The following is a 22,430-nucleotide window of genomic DNA, read 5'->3' on the forward strand; positions in this document are numbered from 1 at the left end:
TAAAACTGTATTGGAATGCGGCCCACACATGGAACCTGTGCTGGACTGTGTTGTACTTCTCAGTCTCACCACTAGGTGGAGTAACGGTCTTGAACGAGGCAGCTTCTCTATAAAATGAGTAATAGAAGAAGAAATGTGCTACAGGTGACCCAAGATGGCAGAATTAAGGAAACGTCAGAGAGAAAGTGAGTGTAGAAAGTTTGAGACGAGGTGTGAGATGAGAGCACAGCTGATAACTAATGAAGATCACTTCTACGTTACGGAGGAGCTGCTGGATGTTAGCAGGCTAAAGAGCAGTTGGCATGATGGGACTTAAATGGGACGAGCTGTGTGGAGGTACGATGGGATGGAGCTCCAGCTGGGACAGGCGAGCGCAAAGGAATCTACGGTGTCCACCGAGGGTCAAGAAAGTGGAGGTAAGGCTGTTGATTCGAGCACCAGGGCTCTAGCACAGACTGTTTCAAGCTTGTGGGCTCTGTGCTGCAGCGGTTTGATTCCCTGAGATCAGAAATGGACCAGTTTTGAAGAGAGAAGGAGCTCTTCATGAGCTCAGTGATCCTCTCTGGGTGGGCATGTTTAGTGGATCTCACTGATCACCTGATCACCTGAACAAGAGCCTACAAGGCAAAGACCAGCTTGGACCACAACTAATAAATGAAAGCCCACTAATGGAAAAGCTTTTTTTTTTTTTCTTGAATCATATTCAGTTATCAAGCAGAGTTTATCTACATTAGATTGATTTTGCCAACTTTAATCCACTAGAGGTGAGGCAGTGGACAGTGGAGGTGGTGTTTTTCTGTATGTGGCCCTCAGGGAAAAAAGTTTGGACACCCCTGGAATACACCCTTCTAGTGTGGTTTTATTTTGAAAATCCCACCTGAGGAATAGACACACCTGCAGCTCTGGTGTTAATCGGCGCTGCGGCCACAGGGCGGCGCTGCAGAGCAGGTGTGAGCTCACCTGTGTTGTTGCTGGACTCTGGATCTGATTGGTCCTGATTGGTCCGTGCCCCCCCCCTCCTCATATCCCAGCAGCTGTGTGCCTGAAGTTTAACTTGTTAAACTTGTGCTCCGGGCTCCACTGTGCGTAAAGACACCGGAGAGCCCGCATCATGTCCGGCAGCCCGCTGGTGAAAACCCTGGAGGACCTCAGCCTGGATTCGGGCTACCTGGCCGGGGAGCCCTGCCCGTCCCTCAGCCTGTCCTCCTCCGGCAGGTCGAGGCAGTCTCAGCCGCGCACCAGCACTCCTCACCGGGGTGCCTGGTGGCAGCACGCCGGCTCCCTGTACAGCAGGAACGGCAGCTGGGACACGGTGAGCACGCTGCCGGAGGACGCTGCGGACATCCTGGCCAAGTGTCCCTGCCTGCCGGAGCTGGAGGAGTATCCCTGGAGCGAGCAGGAGCTGCGGGAAGTCGCGTGCCGGGTGGCCGGTTCGGATGCGTCGCTCACCGGGGAGGCCGTGCAGCGGCTGTCCGTGCTGCTCCGGAGGGCTCTGCTGCGGGTCTCCAGGGAGGCGCAGCGGCTGAGCGAGCTCCACAGGAGGTGCACGCGCCTGGAGGTGCAGAGCGCGGTGAGGCTGGTGCTGAGCTGGGGTCTGGCCGAGAAGTGCATCTCCTCCGCGGTGAAGGCGGTGTCCCTGCACTGCATGAGCTCCGGGGACACCGCGCGCCAGCGCAGCAAGTCCGCGCGCTGCGGGCTCACGCTCTCCGTGGGCCGCTTCTTCAGGTGGATGGTGGAAACACGCGTGTCGGTGCGCGTGCACGAGTACGCCGCCGTGTGCCTGGCAGCCTGCGTGGAGACTCTGATGGAGGAGGTGGTCGGACGCGCGCTGCAGGCGGCGCGGCTGACCGCGGAGGAGGAGGCGGAGGAGCGCGGCGGAGGGGTGAGCTGCTGCCCGGTGACTGTGGAGCTGCTGGAGGGGGTCGTGAACAACGACGCGGAGCTGTGGGGGCTCCTGCAGGTCTACGAGCATCTGATATGTGGCAAAAATGCCAATGGTGAGTTCAAGTACCTCATAACTGATCAACTCTTGTAGTGAAACTATGACATTCAGCTGCTCATCAAACCTTGAAGTCATTTATCAAGTAAAAACATCAAAGTGATTATCATGTGATCTCTGGTCACACAGAACACACACAGGGGCAGAAACTGACAACTTGAGCTTTACAAAAATATCCCAATTGAATATTTTAGACACCTGTTGATTTTATGTGAGAAATGATCCTACAGAGATGAAACAGAGAACACACCAGACTCCATTGACAAAAATAGTAGTTTTGTTGCTAGTCTACTGTTTCCTTGATCAATAAGTTTGTCTGTGTTATTGTGTGACATTGCTGTTTTAAAGGATTCGTTCAGATCCAACATGTATTTGTGTAACGCACACAAACAAACACAAACTCGCTAATTGAGGCAGCAGGACACCAGCAGCTCCTCTGTTCTGTGAGGTAAAATCCCTGTTTTTATGAATGTAGTCTGGTGTGTGTGCTGTTTGTGGTTAAACCAAAAGGATCTTCCAGGTCTCTCTCTGTAGGGATCCTTTCCATGATGCTGTCACACACTTAGAATAACACTCTGATCCTGTCAGTGGATCAAACAAGCTCTTTTAGTGGACTAGCCGATCAAAACACAAAAAGTACGGGTTATACTCCTGAGGTTAAAGTTACAAATTTAAAGAAAAAATAGTGTTTCTGGGCTAAAATCACAAGTATTTCCTTTTTACTAAATCCCATTGCAAAGTCTAATCTGAGGTCATCCACTGCTGGCAGAATAAAATGTGTGTTTATTGCAAAATATCAACTTTTTTTGTTTTTTTTTTCTTGCAAATGTGTGACTGTAATCTGGGAATATTACCCCATTCCCCTGGTTCAGTAATTCTTATTTATGTTTTTGTTTTGATGGACCTAATAAGACCTGGAGTGGGACTCCTGAAAATAGTTAAAGGGCCATAATAAGATGAAGAGATGAAAATCAGCCCATAAAAAAACAAACATATGGTTCATTTAGTTCTAACTCGCACTAATAACCTGCCTCGGAGATTTGAAAGTATTAACCATCACTTATTATGTCAAACAAGCAGCCATATGGTGGCGAACAGATGCTGCTGCTCCTCGCCGAGGTCGTCTTAATCACTTCCTGTTCGTTAGCAGAGCGTTCAGCATGAAGACCTGGATTAGATTAGATTATCAGAGGGAAACTCTCACTAACTGTACCTTTTTTATTTAGGGTTAGGGTTTAGGTATGGAAGCCCATTACTGCCAAAGTGACGGACACAATAAAAGATCCCAGAAGTCATTATGAAGAGAAACTTTCTCCAAATAATGACTTTGTGTCACAAAATGACAATTTAGTAACTCGAAATAATGATTTTAGTATATTGAGATAATGACTTTATCTCAAAATATTGAGTCATTACTTCTAGATCTCAAAATAATGACTTAGTTTTTCAAAATAATGACTTTGTCTCAAAATAGTGACTTGGTATCTTGAAATAATGTCTTAGTATTGACTTTATATCAATAATGATTTAGTATATCGAGATAAAGACTTAGTAGCTCAAAATAATGACTTGGTTTCTAGAAATAATGAATCAAGGTCTCAAAATATCGACTATCTTGAAATAACGACTTTGTTTTTCAAAATAATGAGTCAGTAATTCGAAATAATGACTTCATAGCAAAATTAATGTGTTTACTTTATTGAGCAAACAACTCAGTATGTCAAAATAACGACTAGCTCAATAAAGTGACTGAAATAATGTTTAACATCTCAAATATTGACTTTATGTCAAAATAATGATTTGGTATATTGGGATAACAACATAGTGTCTCAATAACTTGATCTTGAAGCACGACTTCGTCTCGCTTGAGGCACTAAATCATTTTGAAATATAAATATTTTGAGTTTCTCATTATTTTGAGACACTAAGTCGTTGGCTAATATATATAATCTCATTATTTTGATATAAAGTCAATATTTTCAGACACTAAGTGGTTATTTTTAGTTACTCAGTCATTGATTTGATAAACTAGGTGATTATTTTCAGACAGCAGGTTGTTAGTTTGGGATAGTAAGTCATTATTCGGAGACTCTGATTCATTATTTTTGAGAGAATCACTTGTTTTGTAGGATCTTTGTTTTTATATCATTTTGGCAGAAATGTGCTTCCGTAGTCAGATCAGCTGATTCAGATTGAATAAAAACCACATCAGTGACAAATAGACGCTCACCGTGGACATCACTGTAAACACACACACACACACACACACACCCCCCACCATGTTGCTCTGCCTCCGTCCCAGTGCATGCTGGGAATACAGGCTTGGGGACCGCTCTCCCATGAGGGCGAACAGGAAGAGTGTTGTTGGCCTCTGACCTGCACCGACGACACAAAGGAGCTCTGATTCCTGCTCGGCGTGCAAAGTTCAAGGCTCAGACAGCACACACACACACACACACACACACACACTCACACACACACACACACACACACTCACAGGCTCAGGGTTTACTGTGGATGCTGTTCGAGGGCCGAATGATCTGATGATAAAAGTAAATCCCGGCGGTGAAATGTGAGAGAAGTCTTGCAGAGTGTTTGCAGAGATCCTGCTGAGAGGACGCAGACACGCAGCTTGTAATGTCATCATCTTCTTCGGAGCTCCGCCGGCAGCAGATTTACGTTCCCGCTGCTTCCCAGAGATCAGATTAAATCACTTTCCCCTCACTGACCTTTTTGCTGCTCCTGCTTTCATGGAACCGTCTGTAGATGCTGTCAGTTTCTCTTGTTGTTGATCAGCACGTGGAGCATTTTGGGACGAACCGATGAATTGTTTCGTCTGTGATTAAAAGGTTCAGTGGAATAAAACAACATTTCTACATGATGATAAATTACAGTCAGATTTTCTGTTAACTGATCAATTTAATTTAATCAATTAGTTTTGTCCTGTTCTGAAACGTCAGTTTATTCTGGTACGATAGGTGTGACAATGAGAGATGAATGACAATGGCAGGGTTGTCAGTACTGATTGGTTATCCCAAAATTACCCTGACGATTGATTACAATCCAGCCGTATCAAAGCCACCAGCCTCCATTGACAAAAACAGTCATTTTAGTTCACTGCTGGTCTATTGTTGCAGCGATCGGTTGTTTGGTTTTTTTTGTGTTATTGTGTGACTGGTGTTTTTAAAGGGTTAGTTCAGATCCAACACAATATTCACATAACTCACAATAACACAAACACACTAACTGATGGAGGCAGCAGTCCACCAGCAACACCTGTGTTCTCCCAGGTAAAATCCCTGCTTTTATGAATGTAGTCTGGTGTGTGTGCTGTTTGTGGTTAAACCAAAAGGATCTTCCAGGTCTCTCTCTGTAGGGATCCTTTCCATGATGCTGTCACACACTTAGAATAACACTCTGAGCCTGTCAGTGGATCAAACAAGCTCTTTTAGGGACCAATTCCAACACTTTTTGTACCTATCAGTCATTTAGTCACCAGGATATGTACAGGTAGGAGCTACAGATAGCCATTGTTCCCGTTTAAAGTGTCTGTGGTGGTGAACTTGTTGGCTTTCTGTTGATCCTCAGACTGAGGCAGCTCATGATGAAGAGGAAGTGGAGAGAAACAGCTGGAAAAAAGCTGCTATTGAATCAGATTACAGAGATGGAGCAGGGAGCAGGGAGTAATCCAACACTCACCGTCCTACCAAACGTCTCATAATGTTATCTCCATCTGGCCTTTATGCAGAACTATAAACCAGAAGGAGGACGTGTTTTTCAGTGTTTTCTCCTGCTAATACAACCAGTCTCGGATCTCGTTCCTTGGGTTGTTAATTTTGGAGGGCAGAGACTGAAAGACGGGGCCAACAAGAGCATCTGATGATGAAACAATCACTGCTAAATGATTAATTAGAGGTTGACGACGTTACACGCCTCTTTAATTAAATGGCAGACGTCTCTGTGACAGGAGGGACAGGAGGAGGTCCGTCGGGATGTTTTTAACCAGACGTAATCAGGCTCTGCACCTCATCACTGCTGACTCCTGCCTCTGTGTTCACGTCTGTAAAGCCTTTGTGTCAACTGTGTGAGAGCCTGAGCCAACAGCATCCGTCCACGCTGGCTCCAGACAAACCGCCTGCTGGTTTTAACCAGATTACTCTGCCAAAACAAAGTCTTCCCGCCAATTCTGCCTGCGTGTTTGACATGACTGAGTTGTGGAAAGAGTTCATCCACTCCTGCACAATTGAAGTTAAACCTGGGCCCTATTTTTACATGTTTTTGAACAGGAGCAAAAACCTTAGAAGCTGGTTCAGTTGCTGCAACGTGATCCTTTGGGACAACTGCACCTGATCACAGTAGGTCAACTAAAAAGAGCTTGTTTGATCCACTGACAGGCTCAGAGTGTTATTCTAAGTGTGTGACAGCATCATGGAAAGGATCCCTACAGAGAGAGACCTGGAAGATCCTTTTGGTTTAACCACAAACCGCCGTTATATCGCTCTCTGCACACACACCAGACTACATTCACAAAAATGGTAATTTTATCCTGCAGAATACTGGACGTGCTTGGTCTACTGCTGCCTCGGTCAGTTAGTTAGTTTGTGTTATTGTCCGACTTTGGTGTATTAACGGGTTAGTTTAGATTTAACACAACATTTATGTAACTCACAACAACACAAAAAACCCAACCAATGGAGGCGGCAGCGGACCAGCAGCTCCTGTTAATCTGTGGGGTAAAATTACTGTTTTTGTGAATGGAGTCTGGTGTGTTTGAACAGAGCAATATAACGGCTGTTTCTGGTTAAATAATGAAGAACAGAAAGACGCAAAACAAACTGGTGCTTTACTTTCCCTGTAGAGCTCACTCCATGTACAAGATGTCAGCTTGGACTCTACTGAGGTGGTCCACACACACACACACACACACACACACACACACACCTTCGCTCTCTGTGGTTCTGTTGTCCCAGCCAAACACTTGCAGCTTTATACCACGCAGCAGAAAAGAGCTGTTGTTTTCAGGTGCAGTGACTGTGCCTCTGTTTTCATTTGGGACAGACACATACACACACACACACACACACGCACACACACTCTGAGGATGCGGTTGCAGACTCGGGGGTGTTGTTAAGCGCTCAGCCACTCGTACACAGAAGGAGAGTTGAAGGAAATGACTTAATCACTGCTGACTCTGGGTGTAAGCAGAGTGGTGCTTAACACAGGAGCTGAGGTGTGTGTGTTTGGGGGGGGGGGGTACACAGGTAGGGATTAGAAAACAGTGATTTGTGCTTTGTCCACTGCAGACTGGTCCCCTGTTGTGTGTCCATGAATAGATGCTTGTTCACTCTTGCAGTAATCAGCGCCAATTATCTGCCACACTCGCCTCTTTCTTCCAGACAAAACCCGACTTTCAGAGAGCCGAGGTGTGTTTTCCAGGTCAGAGTGATGAATCTGCTCAGTCAGGAACCAGCCGGCACCGCTCGCCTCCGCCTCAACCCAACCGGGTTGGATGGGGTTGAAGGTCAGGGCTCTGAGCAGGCCAGTCCAGCTCCTCTACAGCAAACTGGGAAAACTGTTTTCTTTATGGAGCTGGTTTCATGCAAGCTGTTCTCTCTTTTCGCTCACTTCAAAGCCACCAGACTCCATTGACAAAAACACTAATTTTACCCTGCAGAGCATGGAAGTCCACTGTGCTACCATTACCTCAATCAATGAACTAGCGCGTTAGTTTAGATCTAAACTAACTTATTAAACACAGCAAAGTCAAACAATAACTCAGTCAAACTAACCCATTGAGGCAGCGGTAGATCAGCAGCTCTTGTCTTCTGCAAGGTAAAATTACCATATTTATCAATGGAGTCTGGTGGCTTTGAAGCAAGCCAAGAATTCTTTCAGGTCCCTGTCAAAAAGAGATGACTGATGCAACATGAAAGCAGAAAAAAATATTCTAAATATGGCAAACTCTTAAAATGATGTTTTAGGAGGCTAAAATCAGTTTTCCTGCCTGCTTCTCCAAACTGATGACAAAAAAACCTGATTTATAATAACTCTCAATTCTCCTTTTTAGCTTTTAGAAGCTGACAAAGAAAAGTGGTGGCAGAGTTGAAAATGGTTGCTGATGATGTTTCTTCACACATTGTGTGTGTGTGTCGGCTGCAGGAGGCTTCAGTTTCTGGCAGATTGTCCTCACTGAGGCTTTTTCTATTGTGTGGACGACCAGGAGTCAGCAGAAAAAAAAAACCATTCAACAGGACACAATGGACCAGAATCTAATCTGTGTGTGTGATTATAATATTTTGTTATGTTCTTTTTTTTTTTTTTGAAGAGAAAAGCTGACAGTCTGGGCATCAAACACAAAATCTGCAGCTGCTTAAACGCTAACAATGGACTCCAAAGGCCACTTTCTACAGTGGAGGGGATAAAAAGCACCTGAACATCTGTAGAAACTTCTGAAAACATAATCTGGAGATAATCCTCTTCTCCGTATGTTCAGTATGAGTCAGAAATGTGCCAAAAAACTGCCAAAAAACACAGCTGTTGTTTGTCGCTAGCGCCGTTAGCTGCTTATAGAATACAAACAGCTAGCCAGCTATCTGCAGAGGCGTCCAAACACAGGAGGGACAGTCTGACTGACAGATTTATGTTTTTTTTTTTTTCATTTCTGTCATGAAACTGGCTCTCGTTTGCACTCTTACCTGCTCGCTGCAAGGCCACCAGACTCCATTGGAAAAAATGGTAATTTAACCCTGTGAAGCATGGAAGTTTGCTGTGCTACGGCTGCTTCGATCATGGAACTAATACATTAATTTGGATCCGAATCACCTTGTTAAGAATGAAAATCACACAATAAAACAAGCAAATGAACTGATTGAAGACGCGGTTGACCAGCAACTCCTGTTTCCTGCAAGGTAAAATTACTTTTGTCAATGGAGTCTGGTGACGTCTGGTGACGCAAGCAAAAGCCGAGAATCTAAGCCGACTGCAGCTGCTCTGAGGGAACAAGCTACAAACCTTTCTGAATCAACTTTCAAGGCTGTAAGGTTCTCCAAATATATATTTAACATTTATAATCTGAATGATTTTCAGCTAAATAAATGCATAATCCAGGTCTGACCAGTGAAGCTGATGCTGAAGAGCCTTAATCCTGCGTTCTGTCTGTCCAGCAAGGAAGCGACAGTCTTCTTCAACACGGCGTGATGCTCATTTAGTAAATTATGGTCCCATTTAGAGGAAAATACTCCAGGAAGTAGGTTAAACCAATCAGAGGACGGCCATGCCTAAACCTAACCAATCAGAGGCAGGTCCAGCATCACTTCTGGCTCCAAAACAAAAATGTCTGCAGCCAAAATGGGTGACGTCATGGTGGCAGCATCCACCTCTAGTTTTGGCAACGTTGTGGTGGCGCTAAAGATAAAGTTGGTGGGGGAGAAGACGCTCATGGTTTCCAGATGATGTGTCCAACTCAGACTTGATCCTGAAGCTTTGTCCAAAAGTTTAAAACTGGAATAACATCCAGAAGAATCATAAAAGAGTGTCTGTAAAACTTGAACTTTGATACTGAGCTCTGTGTGTGTGTGTGTGTGTGTGTGTGTGTGTGTGTGTGTGTGTGTGTTCAGGTGAGCTGTCGTTGCCGGCCCATGTCAGCCCGTACACAAAGGCTCCCGAGGACCCTCTGGAGAGCAGGGAGGACGCCTACATCCAGCTGGAGCTGCGAACGCTGGAGCAGGCTCTGCTGGCCACCGGTGTGGGCAGCATCGCCGAGCTCAGTAAGTGTGTGTGTGTGTGTGTGTGTGAAGGCCACCACAGTCAGCTCCTGTGCTTTGTGTGTGTTTGTTTAAACCGTGACCGGCGTCGGGCTCCTGGGACAGATCGTTAGACGCTGCCAACCCCCTCCACTCCACCCCCACTCCGTCGGTTACATAACAACCTGAGGCTTGTTTCCAGAAAACAAGGGCACCTTCAGGCCCTGCAGGCCACCGTAGCTCATTATCTGAGCGCTCGTTCCAGGGAGAGAATAAAGGTGCCTCCTGTGTTCGGGGCCGTTTATGGACCGTCTGACGTGTTCATGAGGCGTTTAGAATATTTTCACTTCAGCTGATTGATGACAGGCTCGTGTATCAGATGGGAGGGATTTGAATTAATCAAGCCCCCCAAAGGCAACAAAAATATAAATACTTCAGTGCACAGTGGACGCCGTTTGTTTGATTCTTTATTAAATCACAACTTCAACTGCTCAAACAATGAGACCAACACAGAGCTGTAAAACAAACGGTTTACGCTGAATTATTCCAGTTTAAAGCGTCACACAGCACCACAGACTGATCATATCATTAAATCACTTTCTATGTAAGTCTTTATTCTACAACATTTGTCTTAGAGGGTTTCTTTTAATGCACATAATCCTAGTTTTTAATCTTTATTTACACACTTAATTTATATTTTACGCTTGTTCAAGACATTTTCCAACATGCATAATGTGTTTAAATAAAAGCCTGCAATTAGAGAATCACACAGTTGTTTCTGTGAAATTATGTTGTATGTACATTTTGTCCAGAGCTGCCAAATCCCCAGAGGATGAATCTTAAAGTATTACTTCAGTATTTTTAACCCTCGGTCCTATCAGAATCAGAATCAGAATTCCTTTAATAATCCCCAGAGGGAAATTGCTTTTTGTTACACACAGCTCCAAAAGAAAATCTGTACATATTCTGGTGTCTAAATGACTGGTAGGTAGAAAAAGGACAAAAACAGTAATTTTACCTGGCAGAACACAGGAGTTACTTGTCTACCAAACACATACAAACTAACTCAAGTAAAATCGCTGCTTTTGTGAATGGAGTCTGGTGTGTGTGCAGAGAGCGATATAACGGCTGTTTGTGGTTAAAGCCTTATTGTACAGGCCTTGTTATTTTCATGTGCTTTCATAGGAATTTCCTAGAAATATGCAGTAGAAAGATTTTTGTTGTAAATAGCTGTTATATCGTTCCCTTCAAAGACACCAGACTCCAATGACGAAAATGCTCATTTTACCTCAGAACACAGGAGCTGCTGCCATGATCTGTTAGTTTATTTGTGTTGTTGTGTGTGACTTTGGTGTTAGTTTGCATCTGAGCATTGCTAAAACATCGAAGTCACACAATAACACTAACAAACTGATGGAGGCAGCAGTACACCAGCAACGTGGTTTGTGAGCTAAAATCCCTGTTTTAGTGAATGTAGTCTGGTGTGTGTGCTGTTTGTGGTTAAACCAAAAGGATCTTCCAGGTCTCTCTCTGTAGGGATCCTTTCCATGATGCTGTCACACACTTAGAATAACACTCTGAGCCTGTCAGTGGATCAAACAAGCTCTTTTAGTGGACCTACTGTGATCAGGTGCAGTTGTCCCAAAGGATCACGTTGCAGACCAGACTCCATTGACAAAAACAATGATTTTACTAAGGTTAGTTAGTTTGTTTGTGTGTTTAGTAGACCAGCAACTCTTATTTTCTGTCAGGTAAAATATTGTTATTGTCAATGGAGTCTGGTCTACTGGAGCAATTCCAACACTTTTTGTCCCTACCAGTCATTTAGACGCCAAATTATGTTTCAAGTAAAGCATCCAATACAGTATAAAGTACCCAAATAAAATAAAAAATTATTTATTATCTATTATTATAATTTATTATCTTTGACCTTTCCTGTAGCACCATCCGCAGGTCAAACCTAACACCTACATTTTGGGTCCTAATCTGGTAAATCAGTGTGTTGTATTGTGGAGTAAACAGTGTGTGCAGCCTCTAGGGGGCACTATTGGGGTATTAGATTTCACATGTAATTACACCATGTCTGTCCTCCTGCAGGTGATCTGGTGTCGCGAGCGATGCACCACATGCAGCGTCTGCGCAGCTCGACCCCCGCCATCAGCCCCGCCCGCTCAGCCAATCAGCCGTCGGTATCCTGGGCCCCGGACGCCCTCCGGACGCTGTACTACTTCCTGTCCAGCCCACAGATGGAGTCACTGGAGAACCCGAACCTGGAGCCTCCGACCTCGGCCCTGAACAGAGAGAGGTGTGTGTGTGTGTGTGTGATTTAAAAAAAAAAAACAAACAGCATTTTGACATCAGCAAATGTCTCAATCAATCAATCAATCAATGACTTCATCAATAAGAGCCTGTAGTCTAACTACTGCAAACCAACAGCAGCAGCAACTCATGCCTTTTTTCTTCTTCTGTAGTTTTGATCGAACAACGAGCGCTAAAATCATCTTTACTGTCGTCTCATTTGAAATTCTGTGTTTCAAAAGAACTTTTGAGGCGAATTCAATAATTAAAGCAGCAGTTTGGACTCAGTTTCAGTTTAAAGGTCACTTACTGGCTTTATTCACAGCTGTCAACCATAGTTCAGTGATGACGGCTGAACAAACTGAGACTATCGTTGTTATTCATCCATCTTGGACCCTGTTGTTATGAAGGAGGATTCATTTGGAGAATAAAATCAAAGTCATGAGAAGTAAAGTCAGACTTTTGGGATTAAACGACACATTCAGTTTATTTTCAGGTTCATGCTTGTGTTTGGGGTCCTGCTAGAACGTGTTAAATACTTTAATGCTCAAAAAAAACAGCCTTTTCTCACAGTTTGAGGGGAAAAAGACATTATTATAAAGTGCATTTTGGATTATATGTCTCCTTCTAAAGCCTCAAACATCAAGTTTATTTTAGACATTTCAACGTTATTCTAAAAATGAAGCTGGCACTAATTCTGAAAGTTAAATTTTTATTTTCCAAGTGAAAAGTAAAATACTCTGCTGGAACATTTTCTCACACGAGTGCTTTACAAATAAGAAACCTAAAAAACATAAAACAGTTAAAACAAATGAAGAAATAAAATGCTAAAAATTAAATCATAAAACTAATAAAATAGGTTAAAGAATGTAAAAATAGATGAGAGACAATAACAGGTAAGAAAGATGACAGAATAAAACCTTTTAAAACATAAATGCAATAAAGTTAAACAGAATAAATGATGTTAATAAAGCTTTCTAATACAAAGCCAGGCTAAACAGACCTGGGGGGCACAAATACACACCTTAAGACCAGGAAGTGATTTAAAAACAAACAGGAAATGATGATTAACAATAGATAAAACCAACTTTGATGGCGCCCCGTCTGAAACCGTCCTCCAGGCCGTTCCTGCTCCTCCCTCCTCTCATGGAGTGGATCAGAGTCGCCGTGGTGCACGCCGAGCACCGCCGCAGCCTATTGGTGGACAGCGATGATGTCAGACAGACGGCCAGGCAGCTCCTCCCGGGACTGGACTGTGAGCCCAGACAGCTGAGGTAAGACGGCAGTGAGCATGTGCAGTACCTGACAGGTGTGAGGCGTGCTGACGTACGGTGTTTATATTTGAAATAACCATTTAAAAGCACTTTTAAACTTTTACTTTTGTGTTAAAGTTAATTAATCTGGAAAAGTCGCACAAACACACTAATCGACGTTAAAATCAACGTTTTTGTCAGTGGAGTCTGGTGTGTTTGAAGAGAGCGATACGTTTTCGTACTATTTGTACACATCCTTGTGTCTGAGTGACTGGTAGGTAGTAAAAGTGTTGGAACTGGTCCAGTAGATCACCTCAGCCAGCAGACACCAAACGGGCTGCAATGGCTGCAACGTGATCCTTTGGGACAACTGCACCTGATCACAGTAGGTCCACTAAAAGAGCTTGTTTGATCCACTGACAGGCTCAGAGTGTTATTCTAAGTGTGTGACAGCATCATGGAAAGGATCCCTACAGAGAGAGACCTGGAAGATCCTTTTGGTTTAACCACAAACAGCACACACACCAGACTACATTCACTAAAACAGGGATTTTAATTTGCAGAGCACCATTAATGGTCTACTGCTGCGTAGGTCGTTTGTGTTATTGAGTGACTTAGTTTGGATCCACATTAACTGTTTAAAGTTGATGTAAACATGTTGTTTCTTTCTGAAGTCACACAATAACACAAACAAACTAACTGATCAAGGGAGTAGTGGGCCAGTAAGGCCTGTGTGCTGCGTGCTAAAATTACTGTTTTTGTGAATGGAGTCTGGTATGTTTTGAAGATGGCGATATAACAGCTGTTTTCAGGTTAAACAAGAATGAAAAAAAGTGTTACCGCTAATACTAAATGAGTAACTGAAGCTGTCGGATAAATAAAAAAATATATATAATATTTCTATCTGAGTTGAAGTACGAGGTGACATGAAATGGAAATACGCAAATAGTCCAAATACCTCAAATTTGTACTCAAGTAAATTTTTGTTTTGTTATATTAAACAGCTTTTAATGACTCCTGGTTCTCTGGTCTGAAGTTTGATGGAGCTTTGGAGCTATAAGTGAGTTTCCAGGTGGGACTAAAACTGTCAGCAGTCTGGTCTGAAGAGAGAAACATGGCGTATGTTCCCGTCTGTGTCTCTGCAGGTCGGAGTGCTGCTTCCAGTCCTTTAAATGTTTGGATTCAGAAGCTGCTTCAGAAAAGTTCCAGCTGGATTTGGGCTTCAGGATGCTCTCCTGTGGCCGAGCAGATCTGGTCCAGGAGGCCACACGGCTCCTGGGAGCCGAGGGGGTGAACGCCATGGACGACCAGGTGAGGGGTGACAAGTCTTTAAATCTAGAATAGCAGAGGACATCAATACTTCTTCACACAGCCTCCTGACTCTGGTATTGATCTGTGTGTGTGTGTGTGTGTGTGTGTTCCTGTAGGGAATGACTCCTCTGATGTACGCCTCAGCAGCAGGAGACGAAGCTCTGGTGCAGATGCTCGTGGAGGCCGGAGCTCACCTGGACCTGCAGGTGAAAACACAGCTGCCGACTCGGCTACAGCGCACACTGCACGGTGTCTTTGAGGCCGAGATGACTGTGTGTGTGTGTGTGTGTGTGTGTGTTCAGGTCCCAGGCTGCTCCGTCAGACACCCGTCGGTTCACCCCGGCAGTCGGCGCTGGGTGGCTCTGACCTTCGCTGTGCTGCACGGTCACCTGTCTGCGGCTCAGGTGAGGACACCATGACGGCTGATCCTGTTTATAGAGACAGAACTGCATTCTGGGCCGTTAATTAAAATCCACATAGAGCAGTCTGAGCATTTATTATCAGAGTAACTTTTCTCCTTCGTGTTTTTTATTTTGTCTCTTTCTCCGATTGAATGTCCTGAAACAAGTTTTCAAAAAATAAGAAAAATAAAAAGATTTTTTTTTAGAAGAAGTTTAGAACCAAATGAACCCTCTGACCTCTGAACGCTGCTGCTTCTTCTTCTGGTGACGTCGTCTCTTGGAGGACCTTCTTCTTCTTCATGTCCCTAAAATGTGTCCAACCTCAGCTAGAAGGTTCCAGAAGTCAGTGAAGCAGAATGAGTGAGAAAAGACTTCAGACATGTTGTTCATCAGAGGAGACTAAAGAAAGACAGAGAACATGTTGATCCAGAACAACAGTGGATCTAAAGATCTGTGAACCTCCAGAAGAGATACTAGAGACACTATAGACCTCCACTACACACTGACACACTGACTAACTAGCACATTGGACCATAAATGACCTCAGAGGAAGATGTTCATGCTCGGTGTAGTTTAAGAGGCTGTGACGTTACTCTGTAAAAAGTCAGAGGCAGCTTGGAGGAAGCAGTTCAGCTGTAAAACGTCTCTAACGCCGTCGTGTCCTCGCTCACAGCTGCTGCTGGAGGCCGGAGCGGACGTGGAGGGAGGAGCCCCGCTGGACGGCCAGGAGAGCTCGGCTGAGACGCCGCTGCAGCTCGCTGCTGCTGCAGGTATCACAGCGCCGAAGACCAGGACAAATCCAGAGAGTCTGATTTATGCACAGAACGGTTCTGATAGTTAACACGTGCTCACTGTTTGAGTAAAATGCACTCTGTTATCACTCTGCTGGATATTTGAGGCCAATACTGATATTTTAGAGTGTGAAAATCAATTTATTGGCAGCTGTAAAACAACCTGTGACTTGAGTTGTGAGTCTGGTGTCTTGTGCATGACATGAAAATAAAGAATCAGTCCGTATATCTTTATATGAGGAGCAGTTAAAGGAGTTATGGGATGGTTCAGTGCTGCTGACTCCTCCAGCCGCTCTACGTTTAGATGCGTCATATCTTTTATTAAATGTTTGTGCCTGAACATGTGAATGTTGTGCTGCACAGACGACATTTCTCTCTCCGGTTTGAAGACATCCAAACCAAATGTTTCATCCTCCCAGGTCACTATGAGATGGTGAGCCTGCTGCTGGCCCACGGGGCCGACCCTCTGCTCAGAGTCCATCACGGCAACTCGCTGACGTCGCCGCTGTACGAAGACATGAACTGCTTCAGCTGTGCCGCAGCACACGGACACAGGTGAGACGTTTAGAGCAGGAAAGTGAAGATGGAGGAATTAAATCAACAAGGCAGAAACCAGGAAAACTAATTTACTGTTTCAGGGATCTTTTAGCAAAACACAGATGGTGAAAACAGTCTCCTCACATCCAGCAGAGAGTTTCTTCTTCTGCTGACGTCATTTCTTGGACCTTCTTCTTCTTCATGTGCCTAAAATGTGTCCAACCTCAGCTAGAAGGTTCCAGAAGTCACTAAAGCAGAATCAGAGAGAAAAGGGTTGTAAAAAAAATGTTTTTACACAATTTTTTTCAGCAAATTTGACCAAAAACAAACAAGAAACAAAGAAACATGAACTAAATAACACCTGGCCACACCCACAAGTGTGACATCACTAGAAAGACCAGGAAGTCCTCCTGACAGGACGGCACAACTCAGACTAATTACATTTGTTGTTGGTGAGAATCTGCAGGTAAAAACATGATCTCAATCCCCTCATTCAACCCCAACATGTGGGACATACAGCCGTGCAAGAGGAGGCTGACTTTCTTTTATTTAATGAGCACAAACTGCACAAAACAAACCACCCGTCCTCTCTTCCTCTGCAGGAACGTCCTGAGGAGGCTGCTGCTGCAGCCCCAGCACAGGAGGGAGGACATCCTCTCTCTGGAGGAGATCCTGGCTGAAGGAGTGGAGGAGGAGGAGGAGGAGGATGAAGAGGATAAAACTCCAGCTCCTCACTCCCCGAGTCCGATTCCCAGGCTGTGTAAGGCCAGGATGAAAGCCCTGCAGCAGGCGGCCTACTACAGCGCTGAGCACGGTTACCTGGACGTCACCGTGGAGCTCAGAGAGATGGGTGAGCCCAGGACTTTAAAGTGCATCTAATTATCAAACCAGGGCCCTGTTTTTGGTAGGTAGGAAGGTAACTAAAAGTGTTGGAACTGGTCCAGTAGATCACCTCAGCCAGCAGACACCAAACGGGCTGCAATGGCTGCAACGTGATCCTTTGGGACAACTGCACCTGATCACAGTAGGTCCACTAAAAGAGCTTGTTTGATCCACTGACAGGCTCAGAGTGTTATTCTAAGTGTGTGACAGCATCATGGAAAGGATCCCTACAGAGAGAGACCTGGAAGATCCTTTTGGTTTAACCACAAACAGCACACACACCAGACTACATTCACTAAAACAGGGATTTTAATTTGCAGAAAATGGGGATTGCTAGTATAGTTTCTGTGACTCAGGTGTTGTTAACATGCTAGTTCATATCTGAGATAAGTCTTAAAAATACCAAAGTCACACAATAACACAAACAAACTAACCAATGAAGGCAGCAGTAAACCAGGGACTCCTGTGTTCTGCATGGTAAAATTATTGTTTTTGTCAATGGAGTCTGGTTGCTTTGAACTGAGCAATAACAAAACTTTTTTTTTTTGGTTAGCTGCCAGTCATTTCTAAAAAATGTAAAAATATAGCCCAAGTTTATCCTTTTAAAATCTGAATAAATGGTATAAATGTTCATAACACTGAATGTTCTTACACGGTCACACTGCTTCCTCTGACTTTATTCAGTGTGAACACTGTGCATGCTGTTATTTCAGTTGTAAAATGTTGCTGATCACCAGTGGACTAAGTATTTTAACAGCAGAGCTTGTTTGTCAAACTAAAGTCTCTCCATCGTCTGCGTTGTTCCTCCTCCGTCTGCCCAGGTGTTCCCTGGAGGCTCCACGTCTGGCTGGAGTCTCTCAGAAGAGCCCAGCAGCTGTGCAGGGACAAAGTCGTCGTCTGGCTGCTCACAGAGTTCCCCTCCATCAGGACGGAGGACTACACCCCCGAGCTCCTCGGTGAAGGCGTGCCGCTCATGTTCGGCATGATGGAAACCAGCAAGGTACGGCTGCTGCCCCCCTTTAGTGCCTGTTTATGCTGCTCATCGGTCTTTTTCACACCTGAAACATGATGGGTTTTCTGGATATATCTTTACCCACATGGGGATCTGTTGCTGTAAAGAGAGATAGCTAAGTGTCTGAACTTTATTTTAATATTTTTAAAGACAAACAAAAGAAGATTCACAAACCTTAGTGTCATGTTGCAGCATTTCAATTTTTTTCCCCCTCTGACAGTTAAAAATTGAATCTCATTGAGCTGGTCAAATTCTCTAAATGCTGAGGGAAGGTGCCTCAGTGCTTCCTTTGCTTCAGCTATCTGCAGACACACACCGTAACATTCACCATCACATTATTTAGCTCAGTATAAGTGCAGTCAGATTCTTCTAGCACCAGAAACAGATGTTATATCGCTCTCTTCAAAGCCACCAGACTCAATTGGAAAAATCAGTAATTTTACCTTGCAGAAAATGGGAGTTGCTGGTCTACTGCTGCCCCAAGTGGTGAGTTTATTTGTGCTATTGTGCATTACATTAATATAATATTGGATGTGAACTAAACCATTAAAACACCAAAGTTGCACAATAACACAAACAAACTGATGGATTGAGGCAACAACAGAGCAGCAGCTCCTGTGTCCTGTTCTCTAAAATCCCTGTTTTAGTGAATGTAGTCTGGTGTGTGTGCTGTTTGTGGTTAAACCAAAAGGATCTTCCAGGTCTCTCTCTGTAGGGATCCTTTCCATGATGCTGTCACACACTTAGAATAACACTCTGAGCCTGTCAGTGGATCAAACAAGCTCTTTTAGTGGACCTACTGTGATCAGGTGCAGTTGTCCCAAAGGATCACGTTGCAGCCATTGCAGCTCGTTTGGTGACGATTAGCTTGCAAAAAGTTACCGTACTTACGAGTGTGTGAATTGTGCATCTGAGACACTGAGATTTGTCTCAAAAGAGAAAAATTATTTGTTGCAAAACTACGTCAGTGAATCCACAAACTCCAGATTCAACAGTTCACAAGCAAATTTTAGATTTTAGACCATTTTACTGCAACTAATGAAGTAAAAAACAACATAATTTTCTTGTTTGTCTCCTTGTTTCCTAAATTATTGCACATTCATTCAAATTTAAAAGGCACAAGTTAACTCCTATTAGTGTTAATAGTAATGAGACAACACCCATAAGAAATGATTGCACTTAATTGAGTATTTATAATAATAAAAGTAATAAAACTGGTCTTAACAACATTACAAAGTGGTTTATAAAACCAGAAAAGACTGAAATGTGAATAAAACCAAAGAACATCAATTAAAAGAATAAAACAAAATAGTTTTCACAAATTTTCACCATCAAAAGTGTGACTGTGTGACCCGTTTATTGTTAATTAAATAAAATATATAATTCAGGTTGTTTTTCCTCTGCAGGACTACGTCATAACCAAGCGGCTGGCGTCGGTGTTCGCTCACTGCTACGGCCGCTCCCCCGTCCCTCCTGTCCCACCCATGGACGTCACCTTGTCTACACAGCTGGGTAACGCATCACCACTGCTGTCATGTGACGCATCACCACTGCTGTCATGTGACGCATCACCACTGCTGTCATGTGACGACCTATCGGGTGATTCTCGGGGTTGACTGCTTGCAGGGTTTACATGTTTGTCTCTGTCCTCAGATGTTCGTTTCCTGAACAACCAGGAGATGTCAGATGTGACGTTCATGGTTGACGGGCGTCCGTTCTTCGCTCACCGGGTGCTGCTGATGTCGGCCTCTGAACGGTCTGATGTCTGACTTATTAAATTACACACATTAATTACACATTTTGGTATCTAAATGACTGGTCGGTACAGACGGATCCTTTTTGTTTAACCAGCAGCAGCGGTTATATTGCTGAGTTCAAAGCCACCAGACTCCATTGACAAAAACGGTGATTTTACCTCACAGAACATTGGACTTCATGGCCTACCGTTGCTTCAATTGGTTAGTTTGTTTGTTACACAGTTATTGTGTTGGATCCAAACTAATCCTTTAAAGTTACACAATGGCACAAACAAACTGGCCGATCAAGCCAGCAGTGTCCAACTTCCTGTAAGGTAAAATTACTGTTTTTGTCAATGGAGTTTGGTGGCTTTGAAGCGCTGTTAGGATAAGCTTTGGCCACATTTGTACATATTTTGGGTTCGAACCAACTTATGGGTATAACATTTTTTCATTGCTTGGTTCAAAGCCACCAGACTCCATTGACAAAAACAGTAATTTTACCTCACAGAACACAGAAAGTGCTGGTTTACCGCTGTCTTATTTGGTTTGTTTGTTTGTGTTATTGTGTGACTTTGGTGTTGTAGCATGGTAGTTCATATCCAAACTAACTCTTTAAAACACCAGAGTCACAGAAATTATTCTAGCAATTCTCATGTCCCGCAAGGTGAAATCCATGTTTTTATGAATGGAGTCTGGTGTGTGTGCAGAGAGCGATAATAACGGCTGTTTGTGGTTAAACCAAAAGGATCTTCCAGGTCTCTCTCTGTAGGGATCCTTTCCATGATGCTGTCTCACACTTAGAATAACAATCTGAGTCTGTCTGTGGCACCCACTAGTCTTTTACCATAAATATGTAAAAATAGGGCCAATGTTTAAGAATAACAAACAAAACAGAACAGGTGCTCTTATTATGAAGAAGTAACTTCATGTCTTTGTCTCTTTTGAGTATTTTCAGTAAGCAAACGGAGAAATTTTTTTTTGACACTGTTGTAATAGTAAGCTCACAGAAAAATTGAATTATGTTCCACATAAATTATTAAGAAACTGCAGGAAGTGTGAAGGGGACGTAGACTAACATGAATCTGATTTTCAAAATAAAACTCTAATCGTCTGATGTGTGTTTTGGCCCTGACAGGTTTCGACGGATGCTCTGCGACTCCCCCGACAACATCATCCACATCAGTCACATGACCTACAGTACGTTCCAGGTAGGACAGACACACACACACACACACACACTAAAGTGACGGGCTGCTGACGCTGAAGTGTGTTTCTCGCTCTAGATGATGATGAAGTCTCTGTACTGTGGAGGAACGGAGGGACTGACTGTCTCACCCGCTGAAGCCATGAAGGTGAGAAACACTCACCTGTCACCTGCCGTGGCTTCATCTCTCTGAGTCAGTTTTTACACTGGAGATGCATAAAATTACTACATTTCAGTGTCAGAAATAAACTTCTGTTTTCCTCTGTTATCGCTCTCTGAAGACACACCAGACTCCATTGATAAAAACACTAATTTTACCTTGTAGAACACGCTGTCTTAATTGGTTTGTTTGTTTGTGTTAAAGTGAGTTAATTGTTTTAAATGGTTAGTTCAGGTCCAACACAATGTTTGTGTAACACAAAATAACACAAACAAACTAACTAATCGAGGCAGCAGTAGACTAGCAATCCTGTGTTCTGCAAGATAAAATTACTGTTTTTGTCAATGGAGTCTGGTGTTGTTGAAGCGAGTGACATAAGTGCTCTTATTGTGGGCAGTAATGGATCAGGTAGTTACAGAAACCCTGTTTTTTCTTGTCTGTGTGTAGCTGCTGCCAGTGGCCACGTTCTTCCAGCTCAGAGGTCTGCAGAGGTGCTGCGAGATGAAGCTGTCGCAAAGTCTGACTCCGGACAACGTCGTCAGCATCTACCAGGCTGCCAAGGTACGAAAACACAGGATGGCAGCATGAACGCTCCCTGACCTCCAGCCCTACACATCTGAGCCTCCACTGAGAGTTAAAGCCCTCTTTGGATATCAAAATCAGTGTGCCTGCTCTGTCCTTTTAAAGTTCCTCGCTCTCGTTTGCTGAAATAATCAAAATGAAATGATCTTATGAATGAACGTCATCGTGTGTTTGTGTCTGCAGCCCCACGGAGCCGCTGAACTCTGCAGGTTTTGCGAAGGGTTCTTGCTGCAGAACATGGATCAGCTCCTGGACCGGGAGGACTTCCACCGCCTGCTGCTGGGCCGCGGCGCCCAGGAGCTGCTCTGCCCGGGGTCCGGCGCCCTGGACCGAGATCTGCCGGGTCTCCTGAGGGTTTTGGAGGCCACGTTGATCCACAGACTGCGAGCCCTCAACCCTGCATGCCGAGAGTAGAGACGACACACCTGGACGGTGTTCAGCCACACCGGTACGTGTGTTTGGGAAGAGTAGCCATGAACTTTTACCTTTAGTCACCTGGGAGAGAGCACGGTGCAGCAG

At 44.1% G+C, this 22,430-nt stretch overlaps 1 protein-coding gene across 1 annotated transcript; it reads left to right on the forward strand.

Annotated features, from left to right (window-relative positions):
• The first annotated feature begins 1,111 nt into the window (after positions 1-1,111).
• Positions 1,112-22,325, forward strand: LOC139220928 (ankyrin repeat and BTB/POZ domain-containing protein 2-like). Its single transcript, XM_070853175.1, has 17 exons — positions 1,112-1,997; positions 9,616-9,765; positions 11,839-12,046; positions 13,161-13,313; positions 14,438-14,603; positions 14,720-14,809; positions 14,906-15,007; positions 15,678-15,774; positions 16,215-16,350; positions 16,935-17,182; positions 18,036-18,214; positions 19,633-19,738; positions 19,880-19,982; positions 21,101-21,173; positions 21,249-21,317; positions 21,777-21,890; positions 22,095-22,325. The coding sequence occupies exons 1-17, from the start codon at positions 1,112-1,114 to the stop codon at positions 22,323-22,325; spliced, it is 3,111 nt and encodes a 1,036-aa protein (XP_070709276.1).
• The last annotated feature ends 105 nt before the right edge of the window (positions 22,326-22,430 follow it).

This window comes from Pempheris klunzingeri, chromosome 1, assembly GCF_042242105.1.
Source record: "Pempheris klunzingeri isolate RE-2024b chromosome 1, fPemKlu1.hap1, whole genome shotgun sequence".
In the NCBI taxonomy this organism is placed as follows: domain Eukaryota; kingdom Metazoa; phylum Chordata; class Actinopteri; order Acropomatiformes; family Pempheridae; genus Pempheris; species Pempheris klunzingeri.